The sequence below is a fragment of the Rattus norvegicus genome, chromosome 13, assembly GCF_036323735.1.
Source record: "Rattus norvegicus strain BN/NHsdMcwi chromosome 13, GRCr8, whole genome shotgun sequence".
Taxonomy (NCBI): Eukaryota; Metazoa; Chordata; class Mammalia; order Rodentia; family Muridae; genus Rattus; species Rattus norvegicus.
The window spans coordinates 35,125,873-35,149,813 of NC_086031.1; the positions used below are offsets into that span (position 1 = coordinate 35,125,873).

At 42.5% G+C, this 23,941-nt stretch overlaps 1 protein-coding gene across 1 annotated transcript in view; it reads left to right on the forward strand.

Moving 5' to 3' along the window:
• Window positions 1-6,156, forward strand: part of LOC134481483 (histone H3.v1-like) — a 29,132-nt gene extending 22,976 nt beyond the window's left edge. Inside the window, exons 3-5 of the mRNA XM_063272671.1 lie at window positions 2,205-2,390; window positions 4,703-4,817; window positions 5,029-6,156. Of these exons, the coding sequence (XP_063128741.1) occupies window positions 2,366-2,390; window positions 4,703-4,817; window positions 5,029-5,233 (345 nt within the window). The 5' untranslated portion in view covers window positions 2,205-2,365 and the 3' untranslated portion in view covers window positions 5,234-6,156. The remainder of the gene's footprint in view (window positions 1-2,204; window positions 2,391-4,702; window positions 4,818-5,028) is intronic.
• The last annotated feature ends 17,785 nt before the right edge of the window (window positions 6,157-23,941 follow it).

The following is a 23,941-nucleotide window of genomic DNA, read 5'->3' on the forward strand; positions in this document are numbered from 1 at the left end:
CATTATCAAAGAGATTAATCTATGGGCCACAGGATTAATTCAGAAGTTAATGGAGAAGATGAACAGATAGTGAGACTTCAGAGAAGGCTCAGCAGTTAAGAGCACTTACTGCTGCTACAGAGGACCCCGGTTCAGTTCCCAGCACCCACATGATAGCTAAGAACTGCCTGTAACTCCCCAGTTTCAGAAGTTCCAGAGCCCTCTTCCTCTGAGGGTTTCTGCATATATATACATTCAAGCATATACATATAGATAAAATACAATAAATTTATTTAATTTTATTTTTGACATTATAATATAATTGTGATATTTCTCCCTTCCCTTTCCTCCCTCCAAAGCCTCCCATATGCCCCTCTGAGCTTCTCTTCAAATTCATGGTCTTCTTTTTCACTGATTGCTATTGTATGCATATATGTATATGTATATCTATATGTATGTGTATGATAAATATATATATATGTATTGTGTGTGTATCTATATGTGTGTATGTATATGCATACTTGTTCCTAAATATGTCATGTTCAGTACCTATAATGTTATTTGTATGTATATTTTCAGGGCTGACCATTTGGCACTGGGCCACCAGTTGGTGTGCTTTGCCCTGTGGGAGAGACAGCCTTTCCCACTCCCAGCTTTCCTCAGTTGCCTATAGTTCTCTGTGTAGGCTGATGCATCATGGGCTTTCCCCCATCCACTTTGGCATGTGCATTAGTGTCATCCTTGTTCAGCCCATGATTGAACAGTCATGATGGTGAGACTTTATGGGTGTAGCTTCTGACGTCACTAAGAGACACCCCTTAACCCTCTGGCTTTTACAGTCTTCTCACCCCCTCTTCCGAAATGTCCCCTGAGCCTCAGGTGTGGGAGTGTTTTGAAGATGTATCCTTTGGGCCTGGGGATCACAACTCTGCATTTTGATTGACTAGTACCTTCTATAGCGGTCTCTGTTGCAAAATGAAGTTTTCCTTGATACTGGGTGAAGGGTACACTTAGCTGTGAGTATAAGGACAAGTGTTTACAAATTCATGTTAGGAATCATGCGAGCTTAGTAAATTAGTGGTTGTAGATTCTCCTCTATTCTCCTCATGACTTTACTAGCACTGAGCAGTGAGCTAAGTTTCCATGCTAGGCACAGTTCCCTCTCTTTCAGAGGGTCTTCAGTCCAATCAGAGAGCCATTGGTTACCACCGGGTACTGCACACCACTACTCCACTCTTAGTGTTATCATGGTGCTGGCCATTGATGTGGTTTGTAGATGTCACAGCTGAGAACTATTGGCTGCCTTGTTCCTTTAAACGTTTGCATGGTGCCTTCTGGTAACATGAGAGCTCGTCCTTGAGGGAAGGACGTTCAGGTATATTCCATCTCACAAGGCACTGGGCCCTTTTTCTGAAGCGTGCTGTGTCTTCACCAATGGGGACTCACCTTCTACCTCCTTGTGGAACAAGTAAGGTCATATACAATAGGCCGTATGTTTTGGGAATCTCTTGGACAGCTCTGGCCAACGACTCAAAAGAGGGCTTCTTGTGTCTGATAATGGGGTTGTTATTGAGTGGTCTTTGGTTCTTGGAGGGAGGGTTGTCAGTACAGATGAGAAATGTTCGTCAAAATTATGTGTAGAAAGGGAATAACACTCGAAATGTATATAAGAAATACTCAAGTTAATAAAAAATAAAAAATAAAAAAATTATGTGTATATTTATACACAGAATTATATGTATAGTGGACTTTTTAAGATAAACAGTTAATGGTATGACTCCTTGTAGCTTTTCTTCCAGATATTCTTGTTGTAACTTTGTATTCTTTCTTCTGCATGTATCATCCCAAAAGAGTCCCTTTTCCCAATACCCCATCAGGTCACCTGTACCCTGCTGTTCCCCTTTCCCCTCCATCCACCTTCTTCTGTATTTCTCTCCCTCCCCTTCCCTAAAGAGCCTCTCTTTCCCATTCCCCTGACTAAACCATGTGGACGTTGCTATCACCCTTTCCATTGCTTCCCAAACCTCTTATCCTGGTAAGGGTCCCATTTTACTTTCCTGGCCTCGATAGTTACTCCGGGCTATGTGTAGTCACTTCACAGGATTTAGAGCCTCAGGTGAGAGAGAACATGCAACGTTCGTCTTTCCGCCCAGCCCTCTTTTTCACTTATTTTGAGGTACTGTTCTAGCTGAGTCTCTTAGGCCAACTTTGCTTTTCCCCTGTAGCACAGAAAGGCCTACATAGCTGTGTTGACAACCATTCGCAGCCAGGCCTGGCTAGAAACCAAGTGTCAGATATAACCAGGAAGAGTTCTCCCTTCTGCTCAAGGGCATAACTGTAAGAAGAGAGCCCAGCCATCAATGGCCGACTGTCCAGGGCTGATCCAATGGAGACACCAAGCTCAACTCCAGGTAAAGTGCAGGCTTGCCATCTTCCTCCATTTTCAACCAGAAACGCAGACTTATTGTACAAATCCCATTTGAAAATGTTTGTTATCACGTTTTGGGGTTTGAGTCCACTCTCACGTTTGTACGTTCACCCTCAGGAGCCAGTTCACGTTTGTGTTGACAGTGAAACTCAACCATAACAAGGCCACACGAGGAGACTCGAGGATGTGTTGGGGCTAAAAAAAAGTGCATAGATAATAGTGACAAGAGGAAGAACACTTAGTTAAAAAAAACAGTAAAAACAAAACAAGCTCAGTATCATTTTATTTAGCCATATTTTTCCTAAAATTGAATTAAAATGGAGGTTACTACTTGACGAAATACCAGAAATCACTCACAGTAAACACCTGCTGGCTGTCAAGTGTGTGGTTTTGAGAAACACCTTGACTTGCTAAGACAGTTCACCTTACAAAATGCTTCTGCACCCAAATAAATGTGGAGGTGTTGCAAATTATTTCTCACTCTGGGGGGTCACACTGTTTGCCACGCCCTTTGCACACCCACTTCCCTGAGATGCCTTGCAACAGAAAACTATGTGACTCTTGATCCCTCACCTCTCATGGCTTCCAGTGACTCTTCCTTGAAGTGATTTGAAGATAAAAAGAAAAAAAAAACTTTAAAACCTGCTTCTACATTTTCTTAACCCCTTGTAGACTTCCCTTCACCTCAGATCTCTACCTTTGGCTAGAGGGATAAATGGCTTGGTCAGAAAAGTGTTTGCCTTGCCAGCACAGGTCCGGAATGGGCCATGCAAAAGGAAACTGCTGAGAGGTGGTGACTCACACCGGTCAATCCTGACTCTGGGAAGGCAGAGGCATGTGGGTCTCCAGAGTTCACTGGGTAGCCAGGCTCTCCTCTATGTGAGTTCTAGGCCAATGAAAGATCCTGTCTGAAAGACAAAGCAAACAAACAAAAGCTGTCCAAAGAAGACATGGCTGGTGTGGTAAGAGCAGCACCTGAGGCTGTCCTCTGGCTTTCACATGGGTGTACACATGTGTGGCCATGTATACGTATAGAGAAATCACTAACAGGTAATTAGTCTACTTATCACCATTGGCGTGTAAAGCTTTTCTGTACGTGAAGTCTGAAAGCATATTATTTACTGTCACTCGTTGTAGACATTTTGAGGAAAACAACGATGAACTGTAAGACTATGACCTCTTCTGGGTCTGGAGAATTTTTTGGTTTTCAGCCCAGGCTTTGCATTTTCCTTGCAAACTTCAACATGCACAGCTTTGCACCCTCTTTCAAAGGCTCTGGTATTACCCAGAAGCAATTATGAAGGCAAAAAACCCCGAAATTACCTTTCGTCATCCTAATCTATTCAGGGTCTTGGGAAAGCGGACTGACAACGAACTGACAATTATTTGCAATCCACTTTCAGTTAATTTCAGCATAAATTGAGCTCGAGGACTGCTGACAAATAAAATATATTATTCATCTGAAAACCCTCTCTTTAAGGCTCCAGATCTTCAATCTATTTCATTAGCGATTGCCATCAAACTAAGTTGGAAATTGATTTATGCAATAGTTTTCTCTCTGTAACAATTAATTAGGAAAATAATGCTTTGGCAGGGTTTTGAAAAGGAGCAGTTTCTATGGCTCTTTGATAAAATGGAAAACTTTAAAAATAATTATGAGCCTGTTTTCCTAGGGGAATAGCTGTGCATTCCTCTGCCTTCTCCTTAACTGTGGCTAGGGATAGCTGATTGAATCTCAATTCTGTTCATCTAACAGTGTTTCTTTTCTTTGCTAGATGTGCATGCATGTATGTGTGCATGTGTGTGTGCATGTATGTGTGTGAGCACATGTGTGTATGTGTGTAATATGTTTACACATATGTGGAGGTCAGAAGGAGACCTCAAGTGCCTTGCTAATCACTCTTTGGCTTGAGACAGGCTCTCTCTCTCTCTCTCTCTCTCTCTCTCTCTCTCTCTCTCTCTCTACCTACCTACCTACCTACCTAGAACCAGACTTGCATCCAGCAAGTTCAGCAGTCCTCCTATTTCCAGCCCTCATAACACTGGGGTAACAGGAACCCATGGCCAAGCTCAGAATTTTCACAACTTTTTTTCTGTCTCTGAACTGAATCAAGAATGATTTTTTTTTTTTTGGTTGTGAGCCTGTGTGGTGGTTTGAATATGCTTGGCCCATAGGGAGTGGTACTGTTAGTTGGCATGGCCTTGTTGGAGGAAGCATATCACTGTGGGGGTGGGCTTTGGAGGTCTCTACCTATCCTCAGGCACCAGCCATTGCAGAAGACTGCTTATTCCTAGCTGCCCGAGGATACCAGTCTTCTGTATGTCTTCGGAACAAGATCAAGAACTTACAGCTCCTCCTCCAGAGCCATGCCTGTTTGGATCCTACCATGCTTCCTGAACCTCTGAACCTGTAAGCCAGCCCCAGTGTTGTCTTTTACAAGAGTTGTCTTGTTAATTGTGTCTCTGCACAGCAAAGGAAACTCTAAGACAGCCTACCCCTTAACAGCTGAGCCATCTCTCCAGCCCAAAAATGATTTTTAATGGAATACTTTAATAAATCCTTTGAGAATTTTATTCATTAAGTTTTGACCATATTCTCCTTCCACTTCTTTCTTCCTTAGGATCTACTTCTCCATTTTAGAAGAAGAAGAAGAAGAAGACGAAGAAGAAGAAGAAGAAGAAGAAGAAGAAGAAGAAGAAGAAGAAGAAGAAGAAGAAGAAGAAGAAGAAGAAGTGGAAGAAGAAGAAGAAGAAGAAGAAGAAGAAGAAGAAGAAGAAGAAGAAGAAGAAGAAGAAGAAGAAGAAGAAGAAGAAGATGATGATTAAATAATCACTAAATCCACTCTGTGTTATTCACACACACAGGCATGCGGCCATCCACTGAAGCATCCCCAACCTCCTAAAGGCCACGCTGTTAAAACCCGACTGTCCCTTACCTAGTAGGTATCAGCTGTCCATTGCTTCTCAGCCGTATGTGGAAGTTCATACATCACCTCTTCCTCCATCCATGCCTGGCTTTTCATGTGGGTGCTGGAGAATGTGCTCCCCATGCTTATGTAGCAGCTGCTCTTCCCCACTGAGCCATCTCCAGCCTCTCTCCTGATAGTGTTCAACTGGTGTTACACGCTCAGTCACTACGTGCCACATCCGTGAGGGCTACCGACATACAGCATTCTCAGTAAGCATACCTGGGCAGGAAGCTGGGTGCGATACTAACGTCTCGATATAGGCTATAGTTGATATAAATGATACACGTTGTGTAGTCATAGTAGCTTTGGGACTTCATTCTGCTCAGATTATTCAGAAATGCTTTATGGATAAAGGTGGTATGAGAACTGGACCAAGAATAATGGATTCAGTATCAGTTGGCTGAGATGAAACAGAATGTAGGTGTTCTAGGCAGGAGGGAAGAATATAATTATTTTTTTCAAAGAGCTTGGAGCAGTCTAAGTGAATTAGAGAAGTGGAAAGAAATCTGTAGTGGCTGCATGGGGGACAGACGCGTGGGGATCCCTAATAGTGGAGGAGTTATTAATAGTTAGTGGCTGTTGAGAGAGGGGAAACAGGCGTTTTGTTCAGTGGTGTGTCCTGGTAAAATCCATGATCACACCCACGCACATTACAGACACCCTAGTCAAACTCTGTGCATTATATTTTTTGAAAGGAAAGTAAGAGAAGGGTGTGTTGGGGAAAGGGGTTCTGAGGGAGTGGGAAGAGAATAAGACATGGGAAGGGGACATAATTTTTTTTCAAAATATAATGTATGCTTGCATGAAATTGTCAAATGTAGTGATACAATGTTATGAAAATATTTCTTACATTCAAAGAGCCTGAACTTTTGCTGGCTTCCACAACTGAATTAATATTATATCTTGGGTTCACTTAAAAACTTAACCTGCTTGGGTTGGGGAGATGGCTCAGTGGTAAGAGCACTGACTGCTCTTCCAGAGGTCCTGGGTTCAAATCCCGGCAACCACATGGTGGCTCACAAGCACCTGTAATAAGATCTGATGCCCTCTTCTGGTGTGTCTGAAGACAGCTACAGTGTATAATATATAATAAATAAATTAAAAAAAAACTTAACCTGCTGTCCTACTGTATAATCACAGTCTGTTTAAGTTTAACTTGCCTTTAAGAGAACGATGTAATGGCAAACCTTACTTGCCTTGGATTTCCCATGTAATCAGCTTTTGCAAGATAAGCTGATGAACACCTTTAATGTTAAGTGGCTTACGCACCTTACTCAGAGCAATGCTGTGTTGTGGTGATCATTTGCTGAAAACAGCCAGCAGGTCGGAAGCAAACCTTCTACAACAAATATGTGCCACAGATGCTGGAAACACACACAGGTACAGTTTGTGTTCAGTATTGTGTACTCAAGGTCAGGTGGAGGGGGCTGGAGTCAGTAACTCAATCTCCTGTGAAACTCCGTTAACATTTCCTGTAAAGTTTCTTCCACGACATGTTCTGTGCTGTTCAGTATATACAGGGCAAAGCCCTTTGCTAAGGGAACAGAGGACCAGACAGCATCCCTAACAGAGCAGACGCATAGAAGAGACTGCAGATCAGCAGAACAAGCTACAGACACATGGGAGTCATGGGAGAGGAGTGCAGATTTCAAACTCGAGCTCACTCTTGGTCAAATTAATCCAAGAAGAAGCCTGTGATTTAATTCCTCACTGTGACCCCTGGTACACTTGGGTGTCTCTGAGGTCATCTTTAATGCATTTAACTGATGGAGTCAAAGAATAAAATTTTAAAAATTTCAATCTATGGTGAGCTTCAGAGGCTAGGAGAGGAAGCCGTGCTCTCACTAGATTGCGAGTGGGAAACTTGGAGCCTAAAGACAACTTTTAATAAATGAGCTTGTTGTAGCCGTAATGGGGGAAATCTGCCCTATTCTTCCCGGCTGGGACAGCATGCCTCCTCACTTCCTGTCCCTGAATGAAAGACGCACATGCACAGCCTTACTCTTAATATATCTTAACAGTGCATCGGCTGGGCCACTCCCTAACTCACACTCCCCTCTGATATTCCGGAGTCAATTCTTACTAAATCTATATTTCATCTTTGCATCATCTTGACTCTGTTGGGCAGCCCTCCTGGGGCCACTTTCCTGGGCTCTTACATGATTTCTACTCCATCTTCGTCAGCTCTCATACCTGATCTTCTTGCTTCCATAGCATGGCAGTACTGCCTCTCTCTCTCTCTCTCTCTCTCTCTCTCTCTCTCTCTCTCTCTCCCTCCCTCCCTCCCTCTCTCTCTCTCTCTCTCTCTCTCTCTCTCTCTCTTTCTCTCTCTCTCTCTTCTGCGTTTCTTTCTTGCCTAGGAATCCTAAAAGTCCAGCCTCTCCCTCCCTGCCCAACTAATGACCATAGGCAACTCTATTTCAGAGCCAACTAGGGACAGGGACCCTCAGCGAAGAAGTGCAGTTCCTGTGATTTTGGGAGCTGCTTTAACACAAATAGCATTAGAACCAATCCACAATACCTCACCCTTTTCGTCCATCAAAAGGGCCTTTGCTCTCAGATATACATACTTACAGCAGTTATATAAACTACAAGGTATGATATACACTAATGATGTCTAGTCCATCAATTTTGTCAACTTAGGTACATTACTCTAACATCTATCCTAGCTTGAAGAGTTTAAAATTCTATGCTTGAATTCTGTTTTGATTTTAACTTGCATTTACCATCTGAAAACCAGCCTTTCAATCTAGATCATCTTCCATAGTGCCAAGATAACTTAAGTTTGATACGAGACTATAACTAGTCTTCAACCATGTCAGAGACCTGAGAACAAATTGAAAAGTACACGAATATGTAGGAAGCACAAAAACGTCCAACACTTTAACCAATTAGCAGAGACATCTGACCACCTGGCCAGTCCCCCATCCTTCAAAACGTACAGTCTATAAGTCAAGGAGCTCTGCTGTTCAGATGATAAATCTCAAGCAGAGTGTTCTGAGGAGAGGAAACTATGGAACAGTACTGTAAACATCCTGGTGAGAGGCAATTAAAACAAGAGAAAATCGTGGGAGAAGAAAACACATGGAAAAGGGAACGGAACCTGAAATCGCTGCATTAAGCCCTCAGGATATGTCAGTGTGCGCTAACACCAGAAGCTGGCAGGATGTCATGGGTGTTAAAGTCATGATGTTGGGAGCAAGAGTTGTGATGCAAAACACAATGGATCACGTTCAAGTGTCCTAAAACAAAGTGCGGGTGTCTTAGAAGGTGATGGATAATTTGCTTCCCCTTTGGTTTTCATGTATTAAAACCTATGATGCAAAACCTACTCTACTGGGTATAAGATACCAATAAAACACACTGAAGGTTTGGGACGTAGCTCACTTAGTTGGTAGAGTTACTGCTTAGCAAGCACAAGATCCTGGGCTCCATCCCTAGTAGCAGATAAAAGTAGAGTGGGTGTGTATACCTGTTGTGATGCTCTGAATAACAGCGTTCCCTTGAAACTCATTTACTGGGTCCTCAGCTGGTGGAGCTGTTTGGGAAGAATTAAGAGGTGTGGACTTGGGCTGGAGAGATGGCTCAGTGGTTAAGAGCACCCAACTGCTCTTCCAGAGGTCCTGAGTTCAAATCCTAGCAACCACATGGTGGCTCACAACCATCTGTAATGGAATCTGATGCCCTCTTCTGGTGTGTCTGAAGACAGCTGTAGTGTATTTATATAAAAATAAATAAATTTAAAAAAAAAAAAGAGGTGTGGACTTGCTGGAGGAGGTGTGTCACTAGGGCAGGCTTCAAGGTTTCAAAAGACTCATGTCAATCCCAGATTCTCTCTCTCTCTCTCTCTCTCTCTCTCTCTCTCTCTCTCTCTCTGCCTTCCATCCCCCCCTTTGTGGTTGTGGATCCAGATGTGCTTTCTCCGCTATTCTTTTGCTCCCCACTCTAGGATCAGAAGCCAAACTAAACACTTTCTTCTGTTAGTTTCCTTGGCGATGGTGTTTTATCATAGTAATTGAAAGTAAGTCACCTGTAGTCTCAACACTTGCGAGTAGAAGGTAGAAGATTAAGTTCAAGGTCAGCATGGGGTACATAAAATCCCATCTCAGTGGGTCAGGGACATGGCTCCACTAGTAAAAGTGCTTGCTACTCAAGATGGATGGTCTGAGTTCTAACTCTGGAACACAGTGTGAAAGAAGAGAGCAATTGATGAAATTTGTCCCTTGACTTCCACATGGGTATTATGGCATGAACATGAATGTACATGACTGCCACCATCACCATCACCACCATCACCATCACCACCACCACCACCAACATCAACACCACCAACATCAACACCACCAACATCAACACCACCAACACCAACACGACCACCAGTGCCAAAGACATGAACAATTTAAACAATAATAATATCAAACAACTTAAAAAGACACGTTGAGTTTGTGCTTTGACCCAAGGAGGCATGAATACACTGTTCTCATGCAGGAATGGTTTCCAAGTGTAGTTAAAGAGATACAATTAGAAAGCATGGAGTTCTGGGAGTCTCTGTTAGTTTTTGTCAAGTTGACACAAGCTAGAATTATCTGAGTGGAGGAAATGCCTCCATCAGATTGGCTGCAGACAGGTCTGTGTGGTATTGCTTTTATCAGTGATTGATGTGGGAGGACCTAGCTCACTACCGGGCAGGTGAACCTGAGGTGTATACTGAAGCAAGCTGAGCAAGGCGTGTTTCTCCACAGCCTATGCTTCAGCTCCTACCTCCAGGTTTCTGTCCTGCTTGACTTCCTACTTAGATCCCCTCGGTGATGGACTATGGTTAGGATATGCAAGCCAAATGATCCTTTTCTTCCCCAAGTTGCTTCTGGTCCTGGTGTTTATCACAGCGATATGAAAGCAAAGTAGAACCTATGGTAACGTATACAAACCTACAAGAACTTGTGAAGAAATGGGGAGACCTTTTTTAACTTGAGATTTGTGACCAGGAAGAATAACAGTAGCAAAATGTATCCACATTGAACCTCCAGAGGATTTTATCCTAGAAATCATACATTTACCTTCAGTTGCTTAGAAGTTGATCCTGTGTCTACTGATCAGTGTGGATAACTGGGAAATATAGAACTCATAGACATTTTTACTCAACAAATTCTGCCACAAGTAAGACAAGGAAGAAAGGTCATGGCACATCAACCAGCAACCATAACCATACTCCATATACTTAAATATGCTTTCCCTTTATTCATTGGTTAACTAAAATCTTTGATTTAAAATAACTTTTCTCGGGGAGGGAGAGCTAAACCCTCAGAGAGGCAGACACGCCTGGGAAACCAGAAGAGACTGCACTCTGCATACACATCTCAGACGCCAGAGGAAAACACCAAAGGCCATCTGGAACCCTGGTGCACTAAAGCTCCCGGAAGGGGCGGCGCATATCTTCCTGGTTGCTGCCACTGCAGAGAGCCCGTGGGCAGCACCCCACGAGCGAACTTGAGCCTCGGGACCACAGGTAAGACCAACTTTTCTGCTGCAAGAAAGCTGCCTGGTGAACTCAAGACACAGGCCCACAGGAACAGCTGAAGACCTGTAGAGAGAAAAAACTACACGCCCTAAAACAGAACACTCTGTCCCCATAACTGACTGAAAGAGAGGAAAATGGGTCTACAGCACTCCTGACACACAGGCTTATAGGACAGTCTAGCCACTGTCAGAAATAGCAGAACAAAGTAACACTAGAGATAATCTGATGGCGAGAGGCAAGCGCAGGAACCCAAGCAACAGAAACCAAGACTACATGGCACCATCGGAGCCGAATTCTCCCATCAAAACAAACATGGAATATCCAAACACACAAGAAAAGCAAGATCTAGTTTCAAAATCATATTTGATCATGATGCTGGAAGACTTCAAGAAAGACGTGAAGAACTCCCTTAGGGAAACACAGGAAAACATTAATAAACAAGTAGAAGCCTACAGAGAGGAATCGCAAAAATCCCTGAAAGAATTCCAGGAAAACACAATCAAACAGTTGAAGGAATTAAAAATGGAAATAGAAGCAATCAAGAAAGAACACATGGAAACAACCCTGGATATAGAAAACCAAAAGAAGAGACAAGGAGCTGTAGATACAAGCTTCACCAACAGAATACAAGAGATGGAAGAGAGAATCTCAGGAGCAGAAGATTCCATAGAAATCATTGACTCAACTGTCAAAGATAATGTAAAGTGGGAAAAGCTACTGGTCCAAAACATACAGGAAATCCAGGACTCAATGAGAAGATCAAACCTAAGGATAATAGGTATAGAAGAGAGTGAAGACTCCCAGCTCAAAGGACCAGTAAATATCTTCAACAAAATCATAGAAGAAAACTTCCCTAACCCAAAAAAAAGAGATACCCATAGGCATACAAGAAGCCTACAGAACTCCAAATAGATTGGACCAGAAAAGAAACACATCCCGTCACATAATTGTCAAAACACCAAACGCACAAAATACAGAAAGAATATTAAAAGCAGTAAGGGAAAAAGGTCAAGTAACATATAAAGGCAGACCTATCAGAATCACACCAGACTTCTCGCCAGAAACTATGAAGGCCAGAAGATCCTGGACTGATGTCATACAGACCCTAAGAGAACACAAATGCCAGCCCAGGTTACTGTATCCTGCAAAACTCTCAATTAACATAGATGGAGAAACCAAGATATTCCATGACAAAACCAAATTTACACAATATCTTTCTACAAATCCAGCACTACAAAGGATAATAAATGGTAAAGCCCAACATAAGGAGGCAAGCTATACCCTAGAAGAAGCAAGAAACTAATCGTCTTGGCAACAAAACAAAGAGAATGAAAGCACACAAACATAACCTCACATCCAAATATGAATATAACAGGAAGCAATAATCACTATTCCTTAATATCTCTCAACATCAATGGCCTCAACTCCGCAATAAAAAGACATAGATTAACAAACTGGATACGCAACGAGGACCCTGCATCCTGCTGCCTACAGGAAACACACCTCAGAGACAAAGACAGACATTACCTCAGAGTGAAAGGCTTGGAAAACAATTTTCCAAGCAAATGGTCAGAAGAAGCAAGCTGGAGTAGCCATTCTAATATCAAATAAAATCAATTTCCAACTAAAAGTCATCAAAAAAGATAAGGAAGGACACTTCATATTCATCAAAGGAAAAATCCATCAAGATGAACTCTCAATCCTAAATATCTATGCTCCAAATACAAGGGCACCTACATATGTAAAAGAAACCTTACTAAAGCTCAAAACACACATTGCACCTCACACAATAATAGTGGGAGATTTCAACACCCCACTCTCATCAATGGACAGATCATGGAAACAGAAATTAAACAGAGATGTAGACAGACTAAGAGAAGTCATGAGTCAAATGGACTTAACGGATATTTATAGAACATTCTATCCTAAAGCAAAAGGATATACCTTCTTCTCAGCTCCTCATGGTACTTTCTCCAAAATTGACCATATAATTGGTCAAAAAACGGGCCTCAACAGGTACAGAAAGATAGAAATAATCCCATGCGTGCTATCGGACCACCACGGCCTAAAACTGGTCTTCAATAACAATCAAGGAAGAATGCCCACATATACTTGGAAATTGAACAATGCTCTACTCAATGATAACCTGGTCAAGGAAGAAATAAAGAAAGAAATTAAAAACTTTTTAGAATTTAATGAAAATAAAGGTACAACATACCCAAACTTATGGGACACAATGAAAGCTGTGCTAAGAGGAAAACTCATAGCGCTGAGTGCCTGCAGAAAGAAACAGGAAAGAGCATATGTCAGCAGCTTGACAGCACACCTAAAAGCTCTAGAGCAAAAAGAAGCAAATACACCCAGGAGGAGTAGAAGGCAGGAAATAATCAAACTCAGAGCTGAAATCAACCAAGTAGAAACAAAAAGGACCATAGAAAGAATCAACAGAACCAAAAGTTGTTTCTTTGAGAAAATCAACAAGATAGATAAACCCTTAGCCAGACTAACGAGAGGACACAGAGAGTGCGTCCAAATTAACAAAATCAGAAATGAAAAGGGAGACATAACTACAGATTCAGAGGAAATTCAAAAAATCATCAGATCTTACTATAAAAACCTATATTCAACAAAACTTGAAAATCTTCAGGAAATGGACAATTTCCTAGACAGATACCAGGTACCGAAGTTAAATCAGGAACAGATAAACCAGTTAAACAACCCCATAACTCCTAAGGAAATAGAAGCAGTCATTAAAGGTCTCCCAACCAAAAAGAGCCCAGGTCCAGACGGGTTTAGTGCAGAATTCTATCAAACCTTCATAGAAGACCTCATACCAATATTATCCAAACTATTCCACAAAATTGAAACAGATGGATCACTACCGAATACCTTCTACGAAGCCACAATTACTCTTATACCTAAACCACACAAAGACACAACAAAGAAAGAGAACTTCAGACCAATTTCCCTTATGAATATCGACGCAAAAATACTCAACAAAATTCTGGCAAACCGAATCCAAGAGCACATCAAAACAATCATCCACCATGACCAAGTAGGCTTCATCCCAGGCATGCAGGGATGGTTTAATATATGGAAAACCATCAACGTGATCCATTATATAAACAAACTGAAAGAACAAAACCACATGATCATTTCATTAGACGCTGAGAAAGCATTTGACAAAATTCAACACCCCTTCATGATAAAAGTCCTGGAAAGAATAGGAATTCAAGGCCCATACCTAAACATAGTAAAAGCCATATACAGCAAACCAGTTGCTAACATTAAACTAAATGGAGAGAAACTTGAAGCAATCCCACTAAAATCAGGGACTAGACAAGGCTGCCCACTCTCTCCCTACTTATTCAATATAGTTCTTGAAGTTCTAGCCAGAGCAATCAGACAACAAAAGGAGGTCAAGGGGATACAGATCGGAAAAGAAGAAGTCAAAATATCACTATTTGCAGATGATATATATGATAGTATATTTAAGTGATCCCAAAAGTTCCACCAGAGAACTACTAAAGCTGATAGACAACTTCAGCAAAGTGGCTGGGTGTAAAATTAACTCAAATAAATCAGTTGCCTTCCTCTATACAAAAGAGAAACAAGCCGAGAAAGAAATTAGGGAAACGACACCCTTCATAATAGACCCAAATAATATAAAGTACCTCGGTGGGACTTTAACAAAGCAAGTAAAAGATCTGTACAATAAGAACTTCAAGACACTGAAGAAGGAAATTGAAGAAGACCTCAGAAGATGGAAAGATCTCCCATGCTCATGGATTGGCAGGATTAATATAGTAAAAATGGCCATTTTACCAAAAGCAATCTACAGATTCAATGCAATCCCCATCAAAATACCAATCCAATTCTTCAAAGAGTTAGACAGAACAATTTGCAAATTCATCTGGAATAACAAAAAACCCAGGATAGCTAAAGCTATCCTCAACAATAAAAGGACTTCAGGGGGAATCACTATCCCTGAACTCAAGCAGTATTACAGAGCAATAGTGATAAAAACTGCATGGTATTGGTACAGAGACAGACAGATAGACCAATGGAATAGAATTGAAGACCCAGAAATGAACCCACACACCTATGGTCACTTGATTTTTGACAAAGGAGCCAAAACCATCCAATGGAAAAAAGATAGCATTTTCAGCAAATGGTGCTGGTTCAACTGGAGGTCAACATGTAGAAGAATGCAGATCGATCCATGCTTATCACCCTGTACAAAGCTTAAGTCCAAGTGGATCAAGGACCTCCACATCAAACCAGACACACTCAAACTAATAGAAGAAAAACTAGGGAAGCATCTGGAACACATGGGCACTGGAAAAAATTTCCTAAACAAAACACCAATGGCTTACGCTCTAAGATCAAGAATCGACAAATGGGATCTCATAAAACTGCAAAGCTTCTGTAAGGCAAAGGACACTGTGGTTACAACAAAACAGCAACCAACAGATTGGGAAAAGATCTTTACCAATCCTACAACAGATAGAGGCCTTATATCCAAAATATACAAAGAACTCAAGAAGTTAGACCGCAGGGAAACAAATAACCCTATTAAAAAATGGGGCTCAGAGCTAAACAAAGAATTCACAGCTGAGGAATGCCAAATGGCTGAGAAACACCTAAAGAAATGTTCAACATCTTTAGTCATAAGGGAAATGCAAATCAAAACAACCCTGAGATTTCACCTCACACCAGTGAGAATGGCTATGATCAAAAACTCAGGGGACAACAGATGCTGGCGAGGATGTGGAGAAAGAGGAACACTCCTCCATTGTTGGTGGGATTGCAAACTGGTACAACCATTCTGGAAATCAGTCTGGAGGATCCTCAGAAAATTGGACATTGAACTGCCTGAGGATCTAGCTATACCTCTCTTGGGCATATACCCAAAAGATGCCCCAACATATAAAAAAGACACGTGCTCCACTATGTTCATTGCAGCCTTATTTATAATAGCCAGAAGCTGGAAAGAACCCAGATGCCCTTCAACAGAGGAATGGATACAGAAAATGTGGTACATCTACACAATGGAATATTACTCAGCTATCAAAAACAATGACTTTATGAAATTCATAGGCAAATGGTTGGAACTGGAAAACATCATCCTGAGTGAGCTAACCCAATCACAGAAAGACATACATGGTATGCACTCATTGATAAGTGGCTATTAGCCCAAATGCTTGAATTACCCTAGATGCCTAGAACAAATGAAACTCAAGACGGATGATCAAAACGTGAACGCTTCACTCCTTCTTTAAAAGGGGAACAAGAATACCCTTGGCAGGGAAGAGAGAGGCAAAGATTAAAACAGAGACTGAAGGAACACCCATTCAGAGCCTGCCCCACATGTGGCCCATACATATACAGCCACCCAATTAGACAAGATGGATGAAGCAAAGAAGTGCAGACCGACAGGAGCCGGATGTAGATTGCTCCTGGGAGACACAGCCAGAATACAGCAAACACAGAGGCGAATGCCACCAGCAAACCACTGAACTGAGAATAGGACCCCCGTTGAAGGAATCAGAGAAAGAACTGGAAGAGCTTGAAGGGGCTCGAGACCCCATATGTACAACAATGCCAAGCAACCAGAGCTTCCAGGGACTAAGCCACTACCTAAAGACTATACATGGACTGACCCTGGAGTCTGACCTCATAGGTAGCAATGAATATCCTAGTAAGAGCACCAGTGGAAGGGGAAGCCCTGGATCCTGCTAAGACTGAACCCCCAGTGAACTAGACTGGTGGGGGGAGGGTGGCAATGGGGGGAGGGTTGGGAGGGGAACACCCATAAGGAAGGGGAGGGGGGAGGGGGATGTTTGCCCGGATACCGGGAAAGGGAATAACACTCGAAATGTATATAAGAAATACTGAAGTTAATAAAAAAAAATAAGCAATCTTTTCATAATGAGGTACATTTTTGAATGCATAATTAATTTTATGTTTTTACAATAAAATTATTAATCTGAAAAAAATAAAATAACTTTTCTCTAAACTTCTGTCTGTCTCTCTGTCTGTCTGTCTGTCTGTCTGTCTGTGAGTCCCAAAAACTGCGCTATCATATCTCTCCTGATCTACTTAAATCTGTTTTTCAATAGTCTCATGTTCATGCATTTCTTTGAGAGATCATTCCTCCTGATTACCATTATTGCTTTGTCACGTGAACTTCTATTTTTTTTCTGCAAAAATATTGGCTCCTTTTTGTCTTTGTACAAGTATGTATTATGTGTCAAGCATAGTCCTCCTCTATCACCCATCCTTTGCCCCCAGAATCTCAGCATCTTTTAAAATGTCATAATGGCAGACTTTGAAGGGGATATGTCTTCGGTCCATATACATGGCATCCGAAGCATCTTTCCAGCCGGCACACTTATTATTTTTTTAAACCTCCCTGCTGTCTTCTGTAAGGATGTCTGACCTCCTGAACACCTATTCCCATGGCCTTATTTTCTAACTCTTCTATTTAATTAAAGAATATCAGATAACATTTCATTAATTTCTGAGCCCCTTTTAAATTATTTAATTAGTAATATATCTATAATTTGATGGCTATCTATAATTATGTAATTATAATGTAATAAATAAGCTTTTTTAAGTAAGATTTTCTTTTCTTTTCTGTTTTGAGACAGCGTCTCACCAGCCCTGAATTGGCTCTGTCTTCCAGCCTCCGGAATGACAGGCATGTGTCACCACACAGGGCTCAAATGAAGTTTTAATAAGCTTGGAATTTGGGTTGAGGTTCAACATCTAGAAAATCATAGCCCTACATCCCAAATGAAGGTACTAGAAATCTACTATGCATTCATAGCAAAATAAGACCTTCAGTTTTAGCCTATAGCCCTTCTTTAGCCCACATATTAAGAAAAAGAAATCAGATAGTTAAAAGCCTAGAGACTCAGAGTGAATCAGGATGCCTTTTTCATTTAAAAGTCTATTATACCTTAATTATCTAATTATAGACATTCTAATTATAGATATATCGTCAGGTAAAAGGCTTAAAAGGGGGTCAGAAATTAATAAATGATTGCTGAAATCATATGTATGTGTTCTTGTGTATGAATATGTGTGTCCAGGCATGTGTACATGGTATACCTGTGTGTGGAAGCCAGAAATTTCTGCCTTACTTTTTCTGAGATGGGATCTCTCACTGAACTGGGAGTTCACTGATGGGGCTAGACTGGACAGCGAGGACATCCTAATAATTCCCCTGCCTCTGACTCCCCAGGAGCAAGATTACAGATATGTCCCACCATACCAGGCTTTCTACATGGATACTGGCATCCAAACTCAACTCCGTTCTACTTGCCTGAGTACCACTTTACTGACTGAGCCATCTGCTGATTTTTAAATTCAGTAGGAGAGATGGATAATAGACCCATTGAAATATCCAGGAGTTACATATGGAAGAGTGAACCTTAAAATGGACGTTTCTTCCACCCAAGCCTGGACTTCCCATCAACCACTCAAGACACTGAGATATCTAGCAAAGGCAGAGATCAACATCTGAGTCCCTAGCACCTGCTTTGAGGTGACTCTGGGCAGTGTGGGGACAAGATGTTCCAGGGTGAATGAGACTTCTGTCCTGGGGAGTTAGGGGTCAGTTGGAGCAGAAAGATTGGGTCATTCTATAGGAAATAATATCTGTGGCTCATTTTCAAAAGTACCCTAAGTCAGATTAGGTCCAAACACAGATAAGCAGAAACCACTGCTAGAGTCTAGCTAATTCCCAACCGACCCAAACTGCCAAGCCCCCCCCCCCAATATTTACAGTAGAAAATTACTAACGGTCAAACTTGATTAACAACCTGAAGACGTGACAAAGTCATGCATTTGATTGCTTTAAAACAAATAGAACGTAAAATACAAACAGAGATGAACTCGAACACGGATTTTGTTGGGGAGAAAAAAAAGACAAGTATAAGCGGCGAAGGGAAAGATAAGTCCCAGACGCTGTGTAAGATTGTCCTCATTACTCAGCCACAAAGGATAGGGGAGAAGGGGCTGCCCTGGGGCTGAACCATTCTCCACACTCAATAAGCGCACCTGCCATATTAGGCTGAAGCCCGGTGCTTCAAGGTCTTAGAATACACTCTCTCACTTTAGCTATTCCTGTCTTGAGGGCTTCTTAGTATGAAGTGCGGGTCTTTATTCCTCATACATTCAATCACCTTAGAGCCCCTGGCGATGATTGTGTAGGACCAGGAAAGGACAGAAGTGGGAATGGTCTCAACTGCCAACTTCGAGCTGGTCAGAGAGCCCCAGTTCTCAAAGAACTGAGAAACCTCCACAGTCGAATTGGCCCTTCGAGACCCCCGCCTAAGTGTTCTGGTTTAACAGATTGACTTTGCAACCCAAGCACCTGGGGGGTGGGAGGGATGACTGGAGCATCACGGATATTAGGCATCAGACAGTGCTGGTTGCTACTCAGAAGTATCAATACTGGGCAGAAGAGGGTGGGTGGGTGGGGGAGCACCCTCACAGAGGCAAGGGGAAGGGAGGAGAGAGAGATTGTAGGATGGGGCATGGGGCTGGTGGATGGGTAGCCAGGAAGTGGGTTATCCTTTGAGATGTAAATAAAAAGGGGAAAAAAGAAAAGAAAAATGTTTCTATCTTCTACTAAAAGAAAAAGAATACTGCAGCGTTTCTCTTTGGCTCTAATCTTTACTCCACCTGAGCATAACTGAAGTGGGCTGTAGGAACATCAGTTAGTGATTTAGAGAAAAACAGAGTGTGGGAAGGAACAAGAATAGACTGTAAACCTCCATAGCCATGGGGGGAAATTCAAGATCAGCGTAAGCTAGACAAGGAGAAAGTGACAATCAGATGCTAGAAAGTATGTCAAACTCTTCTTCTCCTCTCCGGTCCCTTTCCTTCCCTTCTCTTCCCTTCCCCCCTCTCCTCTCTCCTGCTCTTTCTCTCTTCTCCTCTCCTCTTATAGTAGAGACTGGACCAGGTGTTTCTAGGTTCTTGCTTTCCTGCACCGAAAATCAGCTCATTCAGATTTACAAAAGAAGCAAGATAATTTCATCTTGAGCTAAGCAGCAGTACATATTAAAGAGGGATACAGTATCCAGATTGATAGTGGGCCACATCCTGGAGTGAACGTACTCAAGGGTCCCCAATTATCCAGGACTTCCTTTTGTGAGAATCAAGAGGTGGAGTTGATTACTATGGGTCTTAGTTTGACTGGTTTTCTCTTTTTTATTGATAGATATTTTATTGATAGATTGGGTCATATAATTACTTCTCTAGTGCACATACCTCTCTTCCCATAACTTATCTGATTTAAATCATACTCTCACAAGATTATGCACAGGCATGAGACAATTAATAGGGGGTTATCCCTAAAAGACTACTAGGAGGCATAGTTTTCCTTACTGAGCATAAACCCAAAACCAGTTTAGGCTGCCTTGGTTCTTCTCCACACCCAGATATACTTGGAATGTTTGAATAGAAACTGTATTTGATTGTTACGTGGAGTCTGGGAATATGCCATTGTTCAAAAATGGGGGTGCATGTAGCCCAATGAAGGTGGGGAGCTGAGGGGGTTTGCTGGGGGTGTTGCTTAGAGAGAAAGAGGGGTGTGTGTGTGTGTGTGTGTGTGTGTGTGTGTGTGTGTGTGCAGGTGACAGAACCAGGCTGCCAAATACAATATGACAAAAGGGGGTATGCATAATTCCAAATCAAATGGGGTGATCTTGTTAGTGTTTCTATCGATATGATAAAACACAATGACCATAAAGGACTTTGGGTGGAATTTTACTCACAATCCCACAACATAGTCCGTTTCCGAGGGATGTTAAGAAGAGAGCTTTTTTTTTTCAAGCCTGGGGAGGAGACTGGGGAAGTTTTGTGCCCTCCCCAGAGATGCTTTATTACATAAGAGGAGTGCTTCTTACTGATTTGTTTCTTGAGGCTTGCTCAGCCTGCTTTCTTTTATATCATCCGGGACTTTGGGCCCAGGGGTGGCACCATAAGTGATAGATGGACTGGTCCATACCAATCATCAGCCATGAAAACGCACCACAGTCTTGACCACAGTCCAATCTGGTGGGGGAATTTTCTCAGTTCAGTTTCCCTCTTCCAAAATGACTTAGTTGGCATTAACTTGTATCAATCTAGCACAGGGATCCAAAACTAAACTACCCCCTATGTTTACCTGTATTGCTTTCCCCTCCCCTCCCCTTCATCTCCCTTTTTATCTCCCTCTTTCCTTCCCTACCTCTCTCTTTCATCCCCCCTCTTTTCCTCCCTCCCTTTATTCTTTTGTTTTGAATTGGGGCCCCATGTAGCCCAGGCTGGCCTCAAATTCATTATGTAGCTAAGGATGACCTTGAGCTTCTGCTCCTCCTTCCTCTAGTCCCTGAGTGATAGTAGTACATGCATACACCAGGACACCTAGGTTCACTCAGTGCTGGAAATGGCATACAGGGCTCCTTGTTTGCTGGGCCAGCATTCATGCAACTAATCTGCACCCGTTACCTAAGAGCTTCATAGCTTTAAGGGTTCCAGTGCATGCAGTAGGTTAGCCCCATGGCTTCTGGGCCTGTGGTAAAGCAGCACACAATGGCAGGAGCATGATGGAGGATGCCAGTTATCTCATAGTCAAAACACAAAAGACGTAGAGACCAGTGTCCCATGATCCTTCAAGGCAACACCTCCAATGACCTAAAACCTCCCATCTAGGACCCTCTTTGGTTGCCTTGTTTTTAAGACAAGGTCTTATCATGTAGCCTTGCCTGGCTTGGAACTCTTTACATAGACCAGGATGGCCCAGAACTCATAGAGATCCATCCTCTGCCTCTGCCTCTGCCTCTGCCTCTGCCTCTGCCTCTGCCTCTGCCTCTGCCTCTGCCTCTGCCTCTGCCTCTGCCTCTGCCTCTGCCCCTGCCCCTGCCCCTGCCCCTGCCCCTGCCCCTGCCCCTGCCCCTGCCCCTGCCTCTGCCCCTGCCTCTGCCTCTGCCTCTGCCTCTGCGCCTCTGCCTCTGCCTCTGCCTCTGCCTCTGCCTCTGCCTCTGCCTCTGCCAAGTGCTGGGGTCAAAGGTATGCACCACCATATGTAGAACTAGGCACCACTTCCTAACAGCTCACACCACTCTGTGACAGCGTAACTGTGGGGATCAGATCTTTACCGTGTGGGCCGGTATGGGAACATTCTAGATTCAAACGCCATTAAATTTTATTTTAAAGGACAAGTCCACACAACTGCCTAGCTTTTTGCTTATTTGATTTTGGTTTTGTTTTATTATCAATTTTATTTTTTATGGTTGGTTTCGTAACAAGGTTTTCAATCTCAAGAAAAGACCAATCTGTCCTAGCGATATTTGGGATAGGAAATCAATGCTAGGATAGCTATGAATTTCCATTTAAATATTGGAGAAATTCCACTTACATGAAGAAGTTGTATCTGTCTTTTGACTCTGTAGGACTTCCCTGAGGGAACTGACTATCCATCTGCCACCTGGTGGCCACTCTGACAGACACATTGATGCTAACGAGGCCACCTTTTGCTGCTTCTCCATCCTTCCTGCTCCAGTCTTCTGGGAAGACTCTTGTCCTTCCTTGAAAAGCTGACAAATTCATATGAGGATGAGCATTGTGTTTGAGAGAGATCTGTAAGTATCGAGGCTTTATATTAGTTACATTTTTTCTTGTTCCTTTGACAGAAAAAAAAAAAAAGAAAAATAACAGCGGCAGGAGTGTCGGGCAGTTGGTCTCCTGGCATCTGCAGTCCGGAAGTAGAGAGGAGGGGTGAATGCTAGTCCTCCACTCCTTTCTGATTCAGTCCAGGACTCCAGTCCAGAGAATGTGGAATGTGTAACCTGTAGTCAATGGGAATCTTTCCTCCTCAGTCCAACCTTTTTGGAAACACCTTTCCAGACGTGTTCCGAGGTGTGTCACCTAGGTGATTCTAAATCCTGACAGGTTGACCATTAAGATTAACCATCCCAGCCTCTGAGGCCCGCGTCTGTGCTTTCGATTTTCCTCTCTCTTATTCTCTGGAGTTTAATAAAGGAAGACTGCAGTTGTTTGATGAAGAATGGCTCCAGTAGACTCATAATTGAATGTTTGTATGGCTGTTGGAGGGGGTGTGGCCTTGTTAGAAAAAGTATGACACTAGTTTCAAATGCCCAAGCCAAACCCAGTGGCTCTCCCTTCCTGCTGCCATCAAAAGCAGAAAGCTAGTGAAGATGTAATTGAACGAGCGAGGCATACTCCAGACTCAGCGAGCAGCAGAACTTGGCAGCTCTGGCCACGTGGCTCTGGTTCTAGAGTTAAGGAGAGAAGAAAGAGGTTATGAAATCTCCCTCCGTGACTAGGAAAGTTGCTGAGGTCAGGAGCATGGCAGGTTTGTCCTTGCATGGATGCCCAGAGAGACTGTTGAATGATGCTGTGAAAGTGATGCATGACTTGCCTTGGACATCCCAAGAAGTCAGAGATGTGAGAATCATGGGATAGTTCAGAATGGCTCATAACAGGAAGTGGAACCATCCCAAGAGAAAGAACTGCGCTGCAGTCACCAAAGCTAAAGGGGATTAGCGATCTGAAGATCACTTTGACATCAGACATGAAGATACAGAGTTTGGAGTTTGTCCAGCTGGCTTTCCATCTTGCCTTGGTCCAGTATTTCTTCATTATGCTCCCTTTTCTCCATTTAGGAATGATAATGCATGTGTCATTGTATGTTGGAAGTATGTCATCTGCTTTTTTATTTTTATTTTATAGGGGATACCGTTAAGATATTGCCACAAGTCTGAGAAGAGGCATTGAACTTTGAACTTTTAATCAAATTGAGACTTATAAACTAATGGGGGCATTTGAAATTGAACTGAATGCATTTCTGCATTATGATATAGGTATAAGCCTATGGGGGGGTGTCGGGGAGTGGAATGTAGTGGTTGAATAAGAATGGCCCCCACAGACTCATATTTGAATGCTTAGGAGGTGGCGTTGAGGGGTGTGATCATGTAGGAGGAAGTATTGTCACTGGGAGTGGGCTTTGGGGTTTCAAATGCCCAAGCC